This window comes from Ptychodera flava, chromosome 18 (assembly GCF_041260155.1).
Source record: "Ptychodera flava strain L36383 chromosome 18, AS_Pfla_20210202, whole genome shotgun sequence".
In the NCBI taxonomy this organism is placed as follows: domain Eukaryota; kingdom Metazoa; phylum Hemichordata; class Enteropneusta; family Ptychoderidae; genus Ptychodera; species Ptychodera flava.
The window spans coordinates 7,118,318-7,138,344 of NC_091945.1; the positions used below are offsets into that span (position 1 = coordinate 7,118,318).

Sequence of the window (20,027 nt, forward strand, 5' to 3'; positions counted from 1 at the left end):
ACACAAAGAAACATAAGATCACTGACAAAATCGGTAGTACAATCTTGAACCACTATATAAGTGGTGGTACCAGGAAAGAATAAAGAAAGAGTCTTTTGGAAGTGTTGATCACTAAATTTTCCCATCCATGGATAAAGTAATTACAATAATTCAAGGAGTCATTCTACACTGTATGAAAATATCCCTGAAAATAATATACAAGAAACCTACAAATGTACAAATGATAGGTCTTTATTATCATTCACAAAAAGTACAATCAGATTTCTGATTAAAAGTCACTATTTTAACCCTCTGAGTGCTGTGATTTTTCCCACCAAAATTTCAGTGTAACATTTCACTGATTTTATGAATTTTTCTGTAATTATGTGATAATTTTGGATGGCTAATTTGGAAAAAAATGTCTAGATCTGAAAACAAGTTGCTGGCTATGTTATATACTATAAGGGAAAAAAAGTTGACTTTGGCACTCAAAGGGTTAATATTTAACTCAAATTATACAGAATGATATACATAGACATGATAAAATTTATAAACTCTGTGGTTAAATCTACAATACATTGATTAACTTAATGAATTTACCTTTGACATGGTGAGGAATCGCATTCGCAATGTCCACTTTCACCAATCAAACTATATACATTGCCTGTCATTTGCAGAAATAGAAAACACAACGTATACACCATTTGTCATTCATAAGGAAATGATAATCTGATCGAGGGGGTGACTTACAGCTGAAAAGATCAGCATGGAATAAGTAGAGATGCAATGTTGCCATCTCTAATGATGATTTAAATAAGATCACAAACTTTCATGTGTCGGGCTGTACCCTCTGCCAGTAGGCGTTGGCTAGACTGTCATGTGATTATTAATCTCTGGTAGTAGTTTTGGTAGAAAAGAATGGGCCATGTGAAAAAAATAAAGTAAACAACTTCACCACTGCACAATGAAAATTTATTCCATAATTGACTTCAGCAAGGTTACTGATGAATTTCAATTTGCAAAGCCTGTTAATTTTGGCTTTCCTCTTGCCCTTGCCCATAAATAAACGTTAAACCTTTGAGAGACATAATATTTCCCACCAAAATTTTTGTGCAACTTTTTACCTTTTTTATATAAATTTTCCTGTATTTTTTTTGATAATTTGAACAAAATTGACATCTTATTTCATTGGCTACAGTTTTTTATCAAAATTTTGGCAAAAATCTGAAAAAATTGACTGGAGTATATTTTGTAAAGGCGACATAAATTGACTTTGGTGCTCAAAGGTTAATGGTCAGCGCGTTGCCCATTATTTCTATTATATTATCAAAGAACCCAAGAAAACTGTCAAAATTTGCAAAAATTTCCCAAGTAAAGGACAACTAGGCCCCAGAACTAAGCAATACGCAACGCACTGTCATGCACGCTGTAAATATTTGGCAAATCCGGAGATGTTTTCAGAAAAAAGTATCTCAACTTGGTCCACAAGTGCTCCATTTTATTTTGTGATTGATTATGATTTACGTTTCAGCTGTAAAGTTACGATACTTTGAGTTGTTAATCTTATTATTCATATTCACCGGCATGTAAACGAACCATTACTGTGTATTTGTGGTCAGTCACGTGGTTCAGCTCGACCAATCAAAATGACACAGGCAAGACATTGTAATATAATGACTCTTACAATCTTTGACAAGCAGCATGTAATATTGTCTCTGATACTCTCAGTGATTGTAACATTACAGACAATAAAGGATTGATATATGTTAAAGTAAATTGTAATTGGCTGTTCAGACAGGTGTACCAGGTGTTTTGACATCCTAGGGCAACAGCTCTTGATAGATTTGACTTGTAATGTAACGTATGAGGCACTAATGGCTGCTCTTGACAGATTTGACATGTAATGTACAAGGCACTGATGACTGGTGTCTATCTCAGATTGAGGGCGCAGTAAAGTCGTTCCCAGAACCACTCCTGTTGGTCTTTCTTGGTGTAGTCACACAGGGCAATATGTCTGAGCATAGGAGGCAATGTACACTGTTTGTACATGACAGGAATCACATGTTTGGCCCTAGCACCTGCAAAAAATAAATGGAAAAAGATTTAAACAAACTTTAACCAAATATAGACAATAGTTAGAGCTCCATGTGGGAAGGCGAAGGATCAGGATTAACACTGTTATTGTGCAGTTGTTTATTTGGCAAGGTACAGCATAATGGTCTACATTGCTTGCAGTTTTATCGGTTTAATCTCTTTGACCTCAAATCACCCTCAGGGTGATATCGACACTGCCAATCTGAAAGTCACGTGACATGGGCTGCAAAGCCGCAGTTCCAATTCAACGTCATGCCCTGCCTGTAATTGAGGTAGAACGCTGGTTAAATAATTCGTTATTCTCCAATTTGTTTCAGTTGTACCAGTACGTCTTGGCAAAATCTCAGAACGGAAAAATGTGAAACTTATTCTGATCAACAAGCTTGATAGAGTTTGCCTTACTATACAATGTAAGTACACAGTCATCACACATGGTAACATACACAAGGATGTGAACTAGCCGCTATACATCGCATGGATGCGTAGCTCTATGCTGTTAGATTGTTGAATCTGAAACTAGGGTCTAATGCAGCACAGGTTGGAAATACTCATACATAACCTAAGAAACATTTAAAGAATAAAATGTGACACAAAAACGTGATATTCTGAAAACTTGTGAAAAGTACCAATTCATTTTCAGCTGAGTATGGGAACACTATCTTGACTTGGAAGTCACATTGGGGTCAAGGGTCAGAATTTGATGGGTTAAACAACAGATTTGCGAGAACGAAAACTCTAGCTTAGCTTGATTAGGTGTGATTTGTTTGGCAAAAGATGATGACTCATTCTCAGCTCGACAGCAAAAGAATAAAACCTCAGCTTGGATGTCAGGATAGGTCAAAGGCCAAAGGTCAGATTTGTCCAATCACAATTCATAATACAACTAAGCAAGCTTACCTGGTGAGTAGGAAAGGGCTACCTTGGCTTGAAAGTCACATTCGTCACTTCCTAAAAATTCTGGAGACAGTATAACAATCATTCTTTTGCATCTGAAATTTTACAAAACAGATTTCATAAAGTTGAGATGCCATACCTCTTTGTGTAATATTTTACAGCTTGGATATGGAGGGTAGGAAACAAGAATTATGCAGACAGGTGAGTTCTCTCGGATTTTGACAAAAACGGAAACTTATTGATAAATTTTGATAACACATGGTAAATCAAAAACAAATTAGACTTAAGCATATGTCTCTTGCACACATCTGATGAGAAGACATCTCACAGCCTTGCTTTTATAGTGGACAAAAAAACTACTACAAATTTATGATGAACAGAAGGTGAAAAGGTGGTAAAAAGAGTTGTGTAAATGGCTGGTTATGACATTTATTTAATGACATGGTCATGTTTCAGATTGACTCACCTATTTGTGATGAGCTCTGCTTCAGCTGTCACTTTCGGACAGCCTGGTACAAGATCTCTGAACTGGACACACAACTTCAAATTGTACGGAGGTTTTTCCAATATGCTCATCATGGTATGTACGATACTACTGTCTTCTTCACAAAAACACACATATGCATCAAAGGTTTCAATTGGCCCTGAGGAAAAGAGAATTACGGTAATCAGCAAAGATCTGTGAAAATAATTGTTTGTAAATCCAGAAGCTGAAGTTTTCTTTTTTCATAAAATTTATTTCCCTATCAAGACAAATACTTTACTGAGGTAGAAATATCCAGTCCCTTACTACACTCAGTAGAATACATGAAAGGTAAAATGACAATGGCAGTAAATCTTTATTTTTATTATTTTTGTTTTATAAAAAAAACACACCCATCCTCACTTTCCTTCCTGAAGTATGGAGAAATGCAAAATGTTAACCTTGCCAACACAATTCATTTTATACAGTAATATTCAACATTATTCCAGTGTTTTTGCTAAGGGCAGTAAGCAGGTAAATGCTACCGGGGTTCCCCAGTCATTCTACTGGGGTTCCCCTTAGTATAAATACAATAGAATAAGGGGATGGCAGCAATGTTACCGGTGTTCCCAAAATCATTTACCAATTTCCATGTAGCATAGACGGAATTTTAAGTGGGATCTACCTCAGAATCTGTTCAAGGAGAGTCAAAATATTTTCTGACATCAACTTGTTCTTTACAAACTTTCACTGACAAAGCCTTAACTCACTGACAAGCTCATTCATGCAGGAAATCATCACAAAGTAGGCACAGTGACCAATCATAGCCATTTGCTTACAATAAGAAATCATTGTGCTTTTGTGGAGGGCAGCACACCTATCAAATGTCACCAAAGCAGCCAACATTGTTGTCATCTGCGCAGTTACATATACATTAGCATATCAAAGCAGTCACATTGTGATTTAATTGTTGTTGAGGTTCCAAAAATCACTTATTCATATTATGCAACTTACAAAAACAATGTTAGATTAGATGGGGAATAGAGAGGATATGTTGGAAGTGGGAACCTGGGGGGGGGGGGTTGAAAGATATTGCCACCTGTGATTCATAATACACTTGTCCAGTGCACGGAAAAAAAAAGCTAAGTTCAGTTAATGAAACTCACCACTTGCACGATCTCCTCTTGTTATACCACGAAGTTCATCTGTAATTCGTTGAACTGGATAGTCCTGCTGGGAAGGAGAGACTTCATTCACCTGCAATGGGGATCCTTCTCTCTCTCTGTCTCTCCACAAATTGTAATCTTTATCTGTGAAGGACCAATAAAAAAGTACAGGAGTCAGTATTAACAATACTGTCAGAAAGCAGGCTATACATCACAGTCGCTTGTGGTTTGATACACGGCAAGTAAGGGCGCCTGTAAGCATTAGAAAGAGAGGAAATTTGGAAACAGAATTTTCATTTCTTACAACAACGGAGGTTCATTGAATCATTTGATAGTGCTGTTGTGATTGGCCATCTACTGTCAGTCTGTGATCATTTGAAATATTTAAATTTGAGTATGCTGATTGAGCCAATGAGTGTACAGCAGCTGTTGCCAGAAAGGGTCCCGTTGGAAATTGTATCCCAAAATGCACAGATCAATTTTGATACAAAGAGGATACTATGGATAGCAGGTATGTAGTCAAAGTCATCGATGCTACTTTGTTAAACAAATTGTGCTTTTTGTGCGGGAAATCCATCTCTGAACTCAGTGTCGAAGCCATTTTGTTTCCGAACTTCTCTTTTTTCAATGTTTTAGTACGGGGCCCTCATAGTGTATTGAACCACAAGCAACTTTGCTTTAAACTTGCACATACAATGAAATGGGGGCAAAGTGGAAGGACAATCCCTCCTAGGTCTTTTGAATGTTGTACCACAAGAACCTCAGGATATCACAAATTTTGTTACTGTTTTACTGTCTTTACCAGTTTTTAACAATATTAATGTATAGAGTTTTGTTACAAAAAACTGCAAAAAGAATCATATTGCTACACACTGTGATATCTCTGGCAACAAACAACAACAAATAAATGAGAACCTAACCAGACATACTGACAAAAAAATAAACAAGTGTAAAATCATTTTATACTTGTTTATTTTTGTCAGTATGTCTGGACAGGTTCTCATATGAGATCAAGGGTTCCCAAATATTAGGAATTATATTTCTTTCACTGGTTGTCATGGTTTTTCAGTCATCTTTGAGTCAGCTAGACTCCACTGGAATATCAAATGGAATCTGGATGATTACTCAACAGGTTTGCCAATCTACTTCATGACAGGATTTTGGAAACAGTAAAGTGAAAGCAACTGCCACTTTATCTTTATTTTTAGTACAATGCATTCTTGCCTGTTCAGTTTACATACAATGAATCATGGAGTGGTCTGTTGTCTATTGTGGAAAATCATATGGGAATCATATAGCCAATGGTATCCACATACAAAAAGGGACACTTCAATGCATATTATTGACCTTCCTGGAAAGTCTTAGTAAGATCCATTTGGCATTCATACACCTACTTAGGTACATCATGACAGTCTTTAGAACCAGCAAAATGAAAGTGAAATTGCATCTTTATTTTACACACTTGTATTTTACAATGAATCATGGTGTAATCTGTTATCTGTGTTGACATCTTAAAAGTACTGTCAAAATCAAATTCGAAATATACCCATCACAAAATGGTACAATACATATTATTCTTCCTTAAAAGTCTTACAGAGAATAGTTCAAATTTGGCATTATATACTCTTCACACTGCCAGTCATTTATAGCATAATATCTGACCTGTTTCTCATAAATGTGATTGACCTTATTTCCTCCAGAAAACTTGCCACTTATTAAAAAGGATACATTCCACCTGGGTGGCATACTCATTATTTTAATAACAGCTGAATCACGTGTTCTGTAGGATAACAAACAACCACTCTTTGTGCTTGTCGCACTGTAGTTGTTTCATTTTCACTTTTATTTTTCTGTCAACATAATGTTACCATACCACTTCACTTGCAACATTTCAACACTGTTTCTGTACCTAGGTATGCTAGAGCTAAAATTTGAACAAATACACAAATAAATGAATAAATAAACAAATGAAAATAAGATTTTGAATTTGAGGGTACATTGACTTTATAGAATGTGGAGGAAGAAGTTGTCCAAGTATAATTTGCATTCTCCTGACAGGCTGTAAATTCTTGGCAAGCAGTTGAAACTGACAATCAATAACAATCCAAAAATTCTTACAGATCCTTAAATTATAGCCTGAATACATTACTTCAAATGTGTAAAAAGAATATTTAAAAGTCATTCATGTTAGGCAAACATTTAGAAGGAGACAATAATTTTGTTGTTAAAGTATTTTCCCTTAGAAACATAGTTAATTGGGAAACTTAACTACTGTTCAAGTTGATAATGATCTTTTAGAGCTGAGACAAGGGGGTAATGAAAGCACAAATTTGGAAGAACATTGATGGGGACCCCAAGTGGCTCATCATAGTCCAACTGGCATTCAAAACAAAAACATCAAAGACAACATGCTTTGTAAGACTTCAAAAAGGTTGATGTCAAGTACATCATTCAAAAAATGAAAGTACTGTAAAACAAAGCTTCATGACGCCAGATTAAATAATCAAAGTGAAGGTGAAATTTCTACATGCCACAGAAACTTTCCCCGAGGGAATATTTGTCTGTAGAACAAAGTGTACAATGTTAAAGTATATACAAATTTCTTTCACTGTAAAGAATGATGGCGCAATGATATTTTTAACAACAGAGTAAGTCTGGTAAAACAAATTGGATTACTGGAGAACCATTTGATTTCTGGGGGGGGGGTATGGAGGAAGTGGGTATGGGAGCAAATTTTTTTTTTCCTGTCAAAGTGACAGCAATTTCTTTTTTCTACTGTCAGATCTGCATCATTTTTTTTTTTCAAATGGAGTAGCAGTGCAAATTTTTTTTTTATTGGTCATCAAGTTTGTAATGCGTTGTATATAAGGGAGCTGTCATTATTTACGGCCTGAAACTCCGAAATTTCGAGTGACCCCCCCCCCCCCCCGCAACCATGATGAATTTGAGTAACCTCCCTCTCTAACTCTGAAATTTTGACTGATCCCCCACTTAGAAAAGTTAAATACCAATACATGAAATTGTAAACTTTACAAAATACAGCAACAGTAAAGTCTTTTTTTTAAGACCTTTCAAATCCTGATGTACCCTGCTAGACTATCATCAGTTATCTCATGATGGTTCAAAAAAGGTGAACACATCAAAATGAAATTCAAAGTCACAATAAAATAAAGATATAAAAGATCACGCAGTATCTAATCATATGGTATATTGTTTAATTTGGATGGGTATTATGACAGGGTTTTCACTAGGATATCTGACCGGGTAGAATTTGAAAGTACAGGGGGAGAACACGCGAGAGGCTGAGGGGAAAGTGTCACAGGGGCTTTCCCCTATCTTGCATGGAAATTTTTAAGATATTGATGTGTGCAATGGTGCAGTCTGGTGCAATCTGAGAGGTGTTTTTTATTTTTTTACTAAGTGAAACTGTTAGAATACCCCAAGGGGGAGAGCACGAGAGGGGGTTTCCCCTCTCGTATTGGAAATTTTGAGAAATTGATGTGCGATCTGAGAGGAGTTTCAGTTTATTTTGCACTCGTTTATTTTGCACTCAGTAAAACTGTTTGAAAATGACATTGAACACTGCAATATTTTTTTACATTTTATGCATGATCAGTTTTTGAGTCACAATATTCAACAACCAAACAATGACAATACAATTTGTGAAAAACAGTTCTGTTTGCCAGAGACTGAAGACAAATGAATATACAGGAACAGAAAATCTGTGACCTTCTTGTGTCATTTCTCCAGCTGCCAGCTTCTAATGAAAACCTGAATATGGTATGTTTGCGATCCGGTGTTTGTGGTCAGAAAAACAAGGCTCACACATTGTATTTCATTATATTTGTTGTTCCTCAATTTTTCATTGTCAAGGTACATCTTTCTGACAAATTTATATTGAGAAAATAATATATTGGTTTTAACACTTAGTTTATTGACTCCTGTCTTGTGTTTTAAATTTTCACAATTTACAGAAGTCAAATAGTCCCCTTTAGATAGTGCCTATGCCATTGAGATATTGCAACAGAAATCCTGAAATATGATTTCTTGGGTCAGAAAAGGGAAGGAAAACATTGAGTGTACTGAGGTGTAAAGTAGACCTATGTAGTGCATGCTTATATCATAAGTGCTGGGAAAAGAAACATAAGAATTGCTTGTGGTAAAACATTTGCGCCGCCTATGACGGCGCGCCAGCAAAGAATACATGAGAATAAGGTTTCCAAATTTTGCTTATTTTCTGGTGCATTGTGACAATTTTTTTTTTCTCTTCTGTCTGTTATGACAATTTTTTTTTCTCAGGCCATGACAGGATCAATTTTTTCTTTCTTCTCTCTCACCTGGTGACAAATTTTTTTTCTCAAAATCCTCCATATCCCCCCCCAGAAATCAATGGTTCTCCCCTTACTGAACTCCTCTCCATTTTGAAGAGATGAAAACACTGTTTCAAATTCTATGATGTGGCATAGTTCTGCTTGACAGCCTGAAGCTGTTCTCTTTTCACACGTACAGGAAACAAAATATTATGAAATCAAATATCCCACCAGGACAAGTTCAACAACAGCAAAAGTTCCATTGATATAAGTTTACAGGTGATAATTTCAATAATTTCATAATTTTCAATAATAATAATTTATCATCAAAACATTGGCAAATATTCTTGTCTTCAGATGATAGTAAAACTCTTCACATTTTGGCAAACAGCCAGACTTATTACAAATATTCTAAAGTTTCCACAGAGTGATTTCAACATCTGGTAGAATAAAAATAATCATGTACCTATTATGCATTAGACTTCTCTTTTGGGGACAAAAGTTCAAATTATTTCTCTTGTCATCAGAAATTTTTGCATCTTTCAGCTATGAATTGTGCAATGCAACAAAATTACAACAATATCAATATGAAACTCTGATGATTTGTTTTTTTTCAGATAATTTGACTGTCTTGACAGTACATACATTTGAATATATATATATATATATATATATATATATATATATATATATATATATATATATATATATATATATATATATATATATATATAAGAAACTGAATTCAGGTGAACCCCAGTGGAGCGTGGAGTGGGGTGAAGATAGAAGAAACTTGGGTTGACACACACTACCACACCTGGTTGTTAGTTCAAAACGTATTTATTATACCTCAAACACAACGTTTGGCTCTAAATTTAGAGCTTCTTCAGGTGTTTTCTACAATAAAAAGTACGAACATGAAAATTACAAGGGTTGAATTGTGTAGGAAAACGAGCAATGTAGAGTTATAAGTTCATTTCCAGATTTTCACAGACAGTAATTTTCTGTATGCAAATGAGGCAGAGTACAATGAGCACACGTATTTCTGAGCTCTGTAAAATTTCAAAATATATCAAGAAGATATATATATATATATATATATATATATATATATATATATATATATATATATATATATATATATATATTATATATATATATATATATATATATAAGAAATATGGGCAGTATTATCACCACCTCCTACACAACGACAACAAACCAACCAAGTCATGTAACTGCCGTAAAAAAGAAGATTGCCCATTGTCCGGAAATTGTCTCCCGCCCTCAGTAGTATACAAAGCCACCGTAAATACAAGCAATGATACAAAGCACTATATCGGACTCACGGACTCAGCTTTCAAAACAAGATATACATATCACAAATATACTTTCAAAACACCAAAACACAGGAACAGCACGATACTCTCAAAATACATATGGACCCTCAAGGACAGCAACAATACAAAATACAACGTCACTTGGTCTATCATTGACAGAGCCCAGCCTTACTCAACCAAGACAAAATGCTGTAACCTCTGCATCACGGAGAAATTTCACATTATCAACTCAGACAAGTCAACACTACTAAACAAACGTACAGAATTTCTCTCGAAATGTAGACATAGAAGCAAATTCCTTCTCATTAACACTTGAACGCGCCAGAACAACAGCCTCGTTTTGCATATATACCTGACCCTAGGTAGCAACGAGCCCGCCAACATCACTCCTGACGATTGCCAAGCGCATGAAACAGTCTGTAGAGTAATCAAGACAAGTTCCACGTCTAGCAATACCTATGCCCTGCGGAAACGCATCGAGCACTATACATTGCCTGAATTGACACCAAGCCACTGATATATATATATATATATATATATATATATATAATATATAATATATATATATATATATATATATATATATATATATATATATATATATGTACACATACATACATGTGTGTACATGTATGTGTTTGTGTGTGTGTGTTCTGAGTGGGTCTCCAAGTGCCGACACAAAACAAATTTTACTTGTCAAATTTCCATCAAACCCACCACAATATATATGTAAAGCACCTGAAGCAAATTTCATGCAATAAAATATACCTATCTTCTGACAAGTGCAGTATACAGATTTCCTTGTGGGAAATTACAATAATAACACAAATTATCTGCTACTTCAGTTTCATGCGTTAGATATCTTTTTCACAAATGTTTATATATCATGACGTGAGTATCAACTCGATCACAAGCATTTGACGAGATGACAGCTGCCAATTTGTTCCAAAGTTTTGCTCAGCATAATAGTCAGATATGATACATTTGTTTAACAATTTAATGACATGTGATAAAAGATGCAAATTGGTTTGAACGTTCTGAAGGCACAAGGATGATCACTATAAAATATACATGATTGCTTTGATGTCAAAGCTCGGTTACATCAGAGACAGTCTTTTAGGACACAGACCTGGGCTAGACAGACCTTTGCTGTCTATGGTTATAGAGGTGTTCTTGAACTGTAAGGCAATCATCAGTTGTTTACCTGGAAGACTATAGACGAGTCATAAACTGGTATGTGTGTCTGTGTGTAGGGGGTGGGTGGACAAATATATACTGTACAAAGACAGACATACAGACAGACAAACATTGTGTGTTTTGTAGTATTGAATAATACAATGCTTTGAAACAAGGAAGTAATGGAGGGGGATACACAATTTTGATGTTCTGTGCAAGGTAATTGTGTGGAGAGATTGTGAACAAATCAAATCCATGGTACAACCCGGGTACATCCATGTAAAATTCCACTTGATGCATGCTTTTTAGTTACTTTCCACTTCCTCCACAAACTATATATACAATATGAATGGCTGCATAGTCAATAAGTATTGAAACTTATTCCTATCTTTACACTGGGCACCGTAATTCAATATACATTTTGTAATTATTTCTGACACTTACCTAACGGCTTTTTTATCTCACTGATGACATCTTGGCGGCCTAAATCCTCCAGTACATCGATTAATTTTCCCACTGTACTACTCTCTTTGGTACCCCAGTCGCGCAAGAAGCAGCCCATCGGGTCCTGTTCTCTTTCCCAGTTCAAAATGGTGATGTAGTCATACTCCATTTCATCGGCTACGTCTCTCCAATCCTTGCCCCTCAAATTCACGTTGAGGTATCTGGAAAGAACATTCCTGGTTCTTTGCCGCAGATGTCTGACTGGAAAATCACTGTAGCAGGAAAGTTCAATGAATTCCCAGTCGTTTGACTCCGCCATTTTCACTATCGGAGGTATGTACACAGTGAAAAATTACGCTGATTCACCCAAGGCCGTTCCAGCTCCAACCTGGCTGCGCTGTGCACAGTCCTTCTTCCGACCAGAGCGAAGCAAAAACGGATTGTAACCCAACACGGTTCGATTGTAAAACACACCTGGGCTAGAGTGCTGAGGTACCGTCGCTTTGTGCACTAAAACGCAACTTGACCTAGGAAGGAACAAGGCAATTGTTCATGGTTTTTACGGTCAGCACTTGCGGCCAGTATTTGACGCCGGACGCAACAGACACAAGCTGAGCCTACGTACTCACTCAACCAGGAAATAGTTTTGAATGTAAGTAGTGCGCAAGCTCAGCTATACCTTTTCGGGGAAATCCCCATACGACGTCATTGGTGATGGTTTTTATTGCAATCACAGGCGCTCGCAGCAATGCCTGGGTTGTCCATCGAGGCCAACGCGCAACGGCCAAACCACAGGCGTTTGCTACCACAGGTGTCCGGAGTTGCCGGTGTACATGCATAGAGAGAGATTGGCATGTACACCGGGCAACTCCGGACACCAGGCGTTGCTACGCTCCAGTCAAAATAACGCCGGTGGGCCGAACATCGGTGTTTGATATGTACAAGCTGAACCAATCCTTTTACATGTAGCTACTACTGAGGTTCGCCTTTCGGCCTTCGATCGCCTATCGTTATCCAGGCAACACTGCGAGCTCTTGTGCTTCTAATGAATTACCAGTTCCATGATGCAGTGCGCGCCAGGGTATACAAAGCGATATCGCATAGAACTTTTTAGCCGTAGGGTACACACACAGGGTACGTTACTCATAGAACTCTATGGCAGATTACACCCTGACCTATATTTTCGTCGCAGATGGTTACAATATACACGGGGCATTATTTGGCACTGCAAATTTGTGTCATTCTTCTATAACAATCCGCTATAAAACACAAATCAGTATGTTTTCGTTGTTTTGAGTGTATATACGGTGTTTGATATAGCCACTGCAATGCATTGTAGGATAACTGGGAAAAGGTCTATTACGTGTCACAGGTGTATTTTGTGGGAAGTTTTCTCCGGTGTGACAAAGAAGAATATGACATTAATAGGTTTATTATTCAAGTTATGGCCCTAAATTGATTCATAGACAGCGACTGGGCACTATTCAATCACTTCCATCATCCCATGCAATTTGGAAGCGTTCACTGACGGTTCAGTCCTATTAATAAATGACTGGAATTTGGCCAGGGAGTTCGTATCGCACCTCCATCAATAGTGGACCCCTACCATTTCAAAAATACCCCCCTTTCAAGGTTGTAAAAGTTTCGTGACTTCTACCGATATCGTTGCTAGAGGACTATTTTATTACTTTCTCATTTTATCCGTGTTCATGTACCTCTGGGAAAGATATTCGAACTCTCGAATTTTTACACCATTCCTTTACCCTACCACTTGCACTTGTACCTTGTTGGAGTTCATTTTGAAGCTTAGAGTAAGGCGGCGGTCACAAATAACGGTTGGGGGGGCTGGAGGAATCGCGATTGAACTCTGATTTTTTTCAAATCCCCCTCCTCAATCCCTCAACATTTTCATAGTCACCCCCATTATCATATCTATTTGTGATGCACGCAAAGAGAAAATAAACTTGCTCTTGTCCTTTGGTTCTCGCAGAGTAGAGAAAATTTAATAATATTTGACCTCAGTCGAATATTTGCCTGTCTTCCCAATGCTTGAGGATCAGCCTGCAATCTATGGGGCACCATTGAACATAAACAAATTTTATGATGTACGGAAGCTCTCAAAGTTTTTTAGCTCTGCTCGCAGATGTTCAACACTACCTATTATTAGCAGCTTGTAGAGCCATATTCTGGAAGTAAATTCTTAAATTGATACATTTTGAAACACATCAGTGGACTTTTTTGATTTATCAGTCAAAGCCGATTTGAGTTAATCCAACTCTGGCTAGGTCAATGGCACCAGCTGAAGAGCACACAAAATGACGATCATGAGAGAGTATGCAAATTCTGAATTCTTGGCTACATTAGATGCTGCTCATAAGTTTTACAAAGGTTAAAATATTCCATCAAATAAACGTACTAATCTTTGAAATGTTTGATGTAATAATGGTAAATTTAGTAAAATGAAAATAATTCCATTTAGTCACACATTTTTTCATTTAAATTAGAGTCTTTACTGTAAAAGTTTTACCTTTGCATTATTTTACGATGAGAATGTGAAAATTTAGAAAATCAAGCATGGAAACCTTCATCTTTTTCTTTAATATTTGATTATAATTATATGCCAGAATTCAAAAATCCTTGATAACTTTCAAGTCTCCTGGTTTTCCATGTGTTTCTTTCTGGCCTGATCTTGAGTACAAGTATGTTTCACTATCGAGGGCGTCAATTGACCGAAACTCTTCTTCAGCTACTTCATAGTCAGAGCTATCTCTGTGACTGCCGGTGTGCAGTGACAGTGACACTGCCCGTAGGCAGTAGCGGAGGCAGCAGCTGTATTAACTTTGATAATTTTGACAATAATTTTGTACAGTTTATACAACTGAATTCTTGTTCTACTTCGTACAGCGTCTTGAACTGTCCAATATACAGCGTCTTGAACTGTCCAATATTCAGCTTGCCAACACAGCCTCACAATGTGTACCCCCATTTGTATCATAGACAAATGACTTTCAGTCTGGACTCTTATTCAATTATCACCCAATATTCATATATGCAGGCTTTTGTTGACAAACTGAAAATTGTGTGATATAATCGCAATCATACCCATCCGTAATCCATAACACTAGGTCAAAATTCGTAATACACTTGTTATAAACATAGACACAAAACAGCACAGAACAGATAGTAAAGCACTGGTACAAACAACAAAGTCAAATTCATGAAAGAAAGGCATATGGACCTCTGGTCAAAAGGAAAGAAATGATGTCAGGTGTTTCGAAAATAGAAAGCGCATCCTGCCCCACATGTGGCACCCGCCATATATCAATCTGAAAGTCAAATAGGTAGTGGTCACCAAATAGGTGGCGCCTATCGACACGATCATCGTGTGAATAGACAAAAAAAATGCTTACCGACACGATGATCGTGTGAATATACAAAAAAAAATGCTTACCGACACGATGATCGTGTGGATAACGTGGTTTTTCTTACCTATCCACACGATGGTCGTGTCAATAAGACGCATTTTCCGCTTATTTGCACGATGATGCAAATACATAGTTTCTTACTTATTTGCACGATGATCGTGTCTATAAGACGCATTTCCCGCTTATTTGCACGATGATCGTGCGAATACGCAGTTTTTCTTACTTATTTGCACGATGATCGTGTCTCTAAGACGCACTTTACGCTTATTTACACGATCATCGTGCAAATAAGCGGAAATGCTTCTTAAAGACACGATCATCGTTTTGATAAAGAACAACACATACCGACACGATCATCGTGTAGATAAGAAAAACAAACGGATAATCCACACGATGATCGTGTCTATAAGAAGTATTTTCCGCTTATTTGCACGATGATCGTGCAAATAAGCGGAAAATGCTTCTAATAGACACGATTATCGTGCAAATAAGCGTTTTTTTTACTTATTTGCACGATCATTTTGCTTTTCCTGAAACGTCCTTTTTATAGTTTTTTTACATCTCAAGACTTTAATTATCATCTCAATTAGAAAATTTGAATATTGAATATAGAGAAAATATGTTTCTTAAAAAAAATATGGGCGTACTCGGTCTGGTCATGGAGTTAGGAAGGTTTGCATGTTTGGGTGACTATGTCCGCGACTCAATGGCGACTCTATCCCTACAGCGTGCAACCCCCTAAATTACATATAAATAAGCTGAATGCAAAAAAAAGTACGCGCGACGTTTCAAACTTGACGGCCATCTTTTATCCTGGAAATGTCGCAAACGAGTGATGGTGAGTTCCATACATCGGCTGTGTACGTACTGTGTGTACTAGTATGGCGCTTTGCTTGAGGGGTTTGTCAGTTTGACTCAAAATTACTGGCAGTGGATCGGCGGAGATTGTCAAATGCAATGAATTTAGCGAGAAAATAGCAAAAATAGGAAAGGAGAGTAAAAGAGCGAGAAGGGAAAAATTACAAAGTAACTGACAGAAAATAAAGAGGGAAAAAAAAACACGTGGCTCCGGCCGCGAATCGAACGTGCACCTCCTGAGGCTGGCTTCCATCGTTCAGATGTGATAACTCTGCGTTCCCGATGTGCCAACGGGTTATCGATGCAAACATTGGAGAAAATAAGCAAGATAATTAGAAGAAGTATTGTTGTCTCTTTCAAGCTGCGATTTTGTTTGTTATGCTCTCTAATTCAATTTTTTGGCAGTTTGAGCCTCGGAAACGTGAAATATTGAGATCGCGAACAAGATTTCATTGGTGGTTTATTATAAAACGGCAGTGGATTTTAGCAAGCGATGCCAGCAATTCAATTGTCAATTGAACACGTGGGCCTAAGGCTAAATTATGGAGAACACACTTTTTGTCATACGAGGACATTTTATTTCAGCTCGAAAGCCGTACATTTGAGATCACTTGATAACGCAAAATAGTGACATAGGCCCCTAAGTGTACAATTTGCATTTGATCGCAAATTATCATGATCGTGTCGCTAAGTTGCTTTTTATTCCTGCCTTACCGACACGATCATCGTGTCGACAGCCACAACGCACCAACTAAGGTCCAATGTCACTGATGCCATCAGCGATCATTTGTCGAAGAGAGATGCTGTATTTATCTACCAGCTTGTGATACCTGCCAAAAAACGTTTGGATGTAGACACAAGTCTTTCTTTGGTGTAACCTTGATTCAACATTTTGTAAGAGAGATGGCTATGTCTCTCTACAAAATCACCATATGAACTTGCATGCTCTTGCATATCGAATAAGCTGGGAAATGTATACCCTATACATTTCCCCCAGTGTGTTCAGCACGCTGTAGGAAGACAGCAAGAACTGTATTTGATATACTGCATAGAAATATTGAAAAAATTATCAACAGTTGCAGCTTCTGCCCCGATACTAGAACTACTTGATTATTTTTTTACGAAAATTCATGCATTTTTAGATTTTTTCGACACAAAAGTAATGAAATGCGACAAAATAGTTTCAGATCTTGTAGCAAAATGTTCAAGTCTCGTGTGTAAAAGTTTAAAGTCTTTTATTTTCGAATCGTGAACTGTGGAGAGCTATCTCCTTTTGCATGCTGTTTACATGTAAAGTTCGATACTTGAACAAACATTCAACAATTAGAGAAGCTACTGATTACAAAAAACACACCACTCACAAGTAAAAACACAAAAACAGCCATACAGGAGCAAGTCAAACTTGTTGCAAGCAAGGATTGCGGCGCAATGTCCATTTTGAACTTGTTGAGATTTCTAAAAGGGTCAAATTTGATGGATATGGTAACGCATTAAAAGTAGTTACACATGTATTAACGTGAGAGAGTTAGCTCACGATCAAACCCTTACGGGGAGACCCAAAAATAAAGCACGCGAGTACAACTTCACCAGGGACTTTAAAGAAAGTCTTTTACAAAATATTAAGATGATATAAATGGTTTGCTCATTTGTGTGAAAATATCATGTCACAGTAAAAACGACGTTGATTGAGAGTGGAGCCTACTGAAAATGTTTGCAATAAGACTATTGTAAAGATCGTCAGTCATTGTTATAGTAAAGTGTTTGCAAAAAACCAAAGCAGAACAATTACCACTTTTTTCTAAATGCTCTCTCAAGTTAAGCCATAGATGTCTATTCATAGTTCCATACAACGGATGCATACTCGACATACTTGTGAATTTAATACATATTTAACGTTTTAACGTTTGTACATTTCAGAGCGTCGCTATCAGTAAAGTACGTACACCCGATAATGAGACACTGATAAAGTAGTACGCACCTTGAAAGTGAACTGTTGCTTCAACTGTCCCCGATGAAACTTTCAACCATTGTCTTACCAAATCAAAAATAAAAATAAGGGTCACCGTGTAAACTTTGGCACTGGAGAAACAAAATTTACCACATAATTATAATTCAAAATGGCTGCATCCCTCTGGGGAAAATAAAATTTGTGATTTTGGAAAAAAACTAAGACGATTAAAATTTTTCATACTCCAAGAGTTTTACAAGATTTTGTAACAGCCTGTTCTGATGTTTGTTTTCATCTTGTTTTCCTTGTAAAGTGGAAACTGCTTGATACATTAATAAATGGTTTGTAGTGATTATTTTTGGTACACTGTAAGGCTGTCACTATAAAAATGGAGAGCTCCTGAATGAAGATGTGTGCGTGCAAGTACACGCTAAGAATATCGTATCTTGATGGGGTGCATCCCATGGACTCGATGTTTTTTGCGATTTTAGCGATCCAATCCTTTTAATGCCAACGGTCGATATTTGACGTGGCGACTGCACACGGATCGCGAAATATCGATAAAAACATGTCATTTCCCGAGCGTATTTTTCACATCCTGAAGTTTTACGATCGTTTCTGAATATGACCCGAAATCCCCCGAAGGTTTGTTGTTGTGCTGATGGACGATATTCTAGGAAATACAAAAACGTTCGAATGACGCAATTAAGGTAAAGGGCGACGAATTCGGACGCGCACACGCTTTAGAACGTTTCTGCGCAGATTTAACTCCAGCCTGCCGCAAATGGGTTATTTTGTAGCGCATGTATTTAACATCACCTGTCATTGTTGAAATTGCACTTTTACCTAATTTTTTGACCCAGTGTCTTAGAAATACATGTGACCTATAACCTTGTCATATTTTGACCCCCTAGGAAGCTGGTTTTTATTCAATATGAGTGAAAAATTAACAATTCTCTCCCATTTATATGGCGCAAATTACCCGTTCACCTGGAGATATTGTAAAAAGTAGCGTGGTGACACCCTTTTATTAAAAGTGTAAACTAAATGGTATTATGTCAGGAGTTTATTCGCCAAGTTTGGTCAAAATGACACCATTCAAAGCGACAGGAAGAAAGTTCGAAAATTATGTAGTGATATAATTTCGATATCGTCATTTTGTAATCGATACTTCTGTTAAAATTCTTCACAAACATCATGAAAACTATACATTCGATAGATATGGATCTTAAGTCTTGGTATTTATTAAAATTAACTCATTTGCTAAGCGTTTTATAATTGCTTTCTTTAATTTAAGTGAATTATATCATTTTTATTTATTTCTAACGACGCCATTTTAACGTCCGTTTCCATGGAAACAAGTGTGGTGACCCCCATTTTTTATTTCATTTTTGCACTTGCACAACTTCCAAGAATATTTGTGCAAAGTTTCAAGAAAATGACACCACAACTTAATTTTGACGTAATTCGTAGTACTTCACCTTATAGCGCCCTCACATGGGCATTTTGAATGCCAAGGAACGCCTCTTTGACCATATATGGGCATATTTAGATTATAGGTGATTGTTTACCTTTAATTTACCTCCCACTGCGAAGACTTTATATACATCCATTATGCCTTTACCTCAGGTAAGTTTTTTTAAAAACTCCTCCTTAGTTTTTGTCGTTTTCATTATTCTCAATTAGTTGTATTAGATTTTTAACCAATACCACACAGATATCAGTTTTTTACGTGTAAAATATTAGCCGCCTCTGATGACTACATTTTGTCGTCTGCCACACAGTTACGTGCGGTTCGATACATAGCGGCCGCCACGTGGTATGCGTCTGCATATCATGCAGCGGCCGCTATGTATCAACCAAACGTAACTGTGCTAGTCACCTATGCGAATTCTGGTAGAGTCAGCAAACTTTGTTTTTCGTTTTTTTT

General features: G+C 36.9%; 1 protein-coding gene across 1 annotated transcript; it reads right to left on the reverse strand.

Moving 5' to 3' along the window:
• Positions 1 to 215: 215 nt before the first annotated feature.
• LOC139116747 (myeloid differentiation primary response protein MyD88-like) lies at positions 216 to 12,520 on the reverse strand. The gene is made up of 5 exons (XM_070679379.1): positions 11,867 to 12,520; positions 4,597 to 4,740; positions 3,434 to 3,611; positions 2,971 to 3,062; positions 216 to 2,057 (listed from the first exon to the last, which is right to left on the reverse strand). Exons 1-5 carry the CDS (start codon positions 12,183 to 12,185, stop codon positions 1,909 to 1,911), a joined length of 882 nt encoding a protein of 293 aa, XP_070535480.1. The 5' UTR covers positions 12,186 to 12,520; the 3' UTR covers positions 216 to 1,908.
• Between the last annotated feature and the right edge of the window lie 7,507 nt (positions 12,521 to 20,027).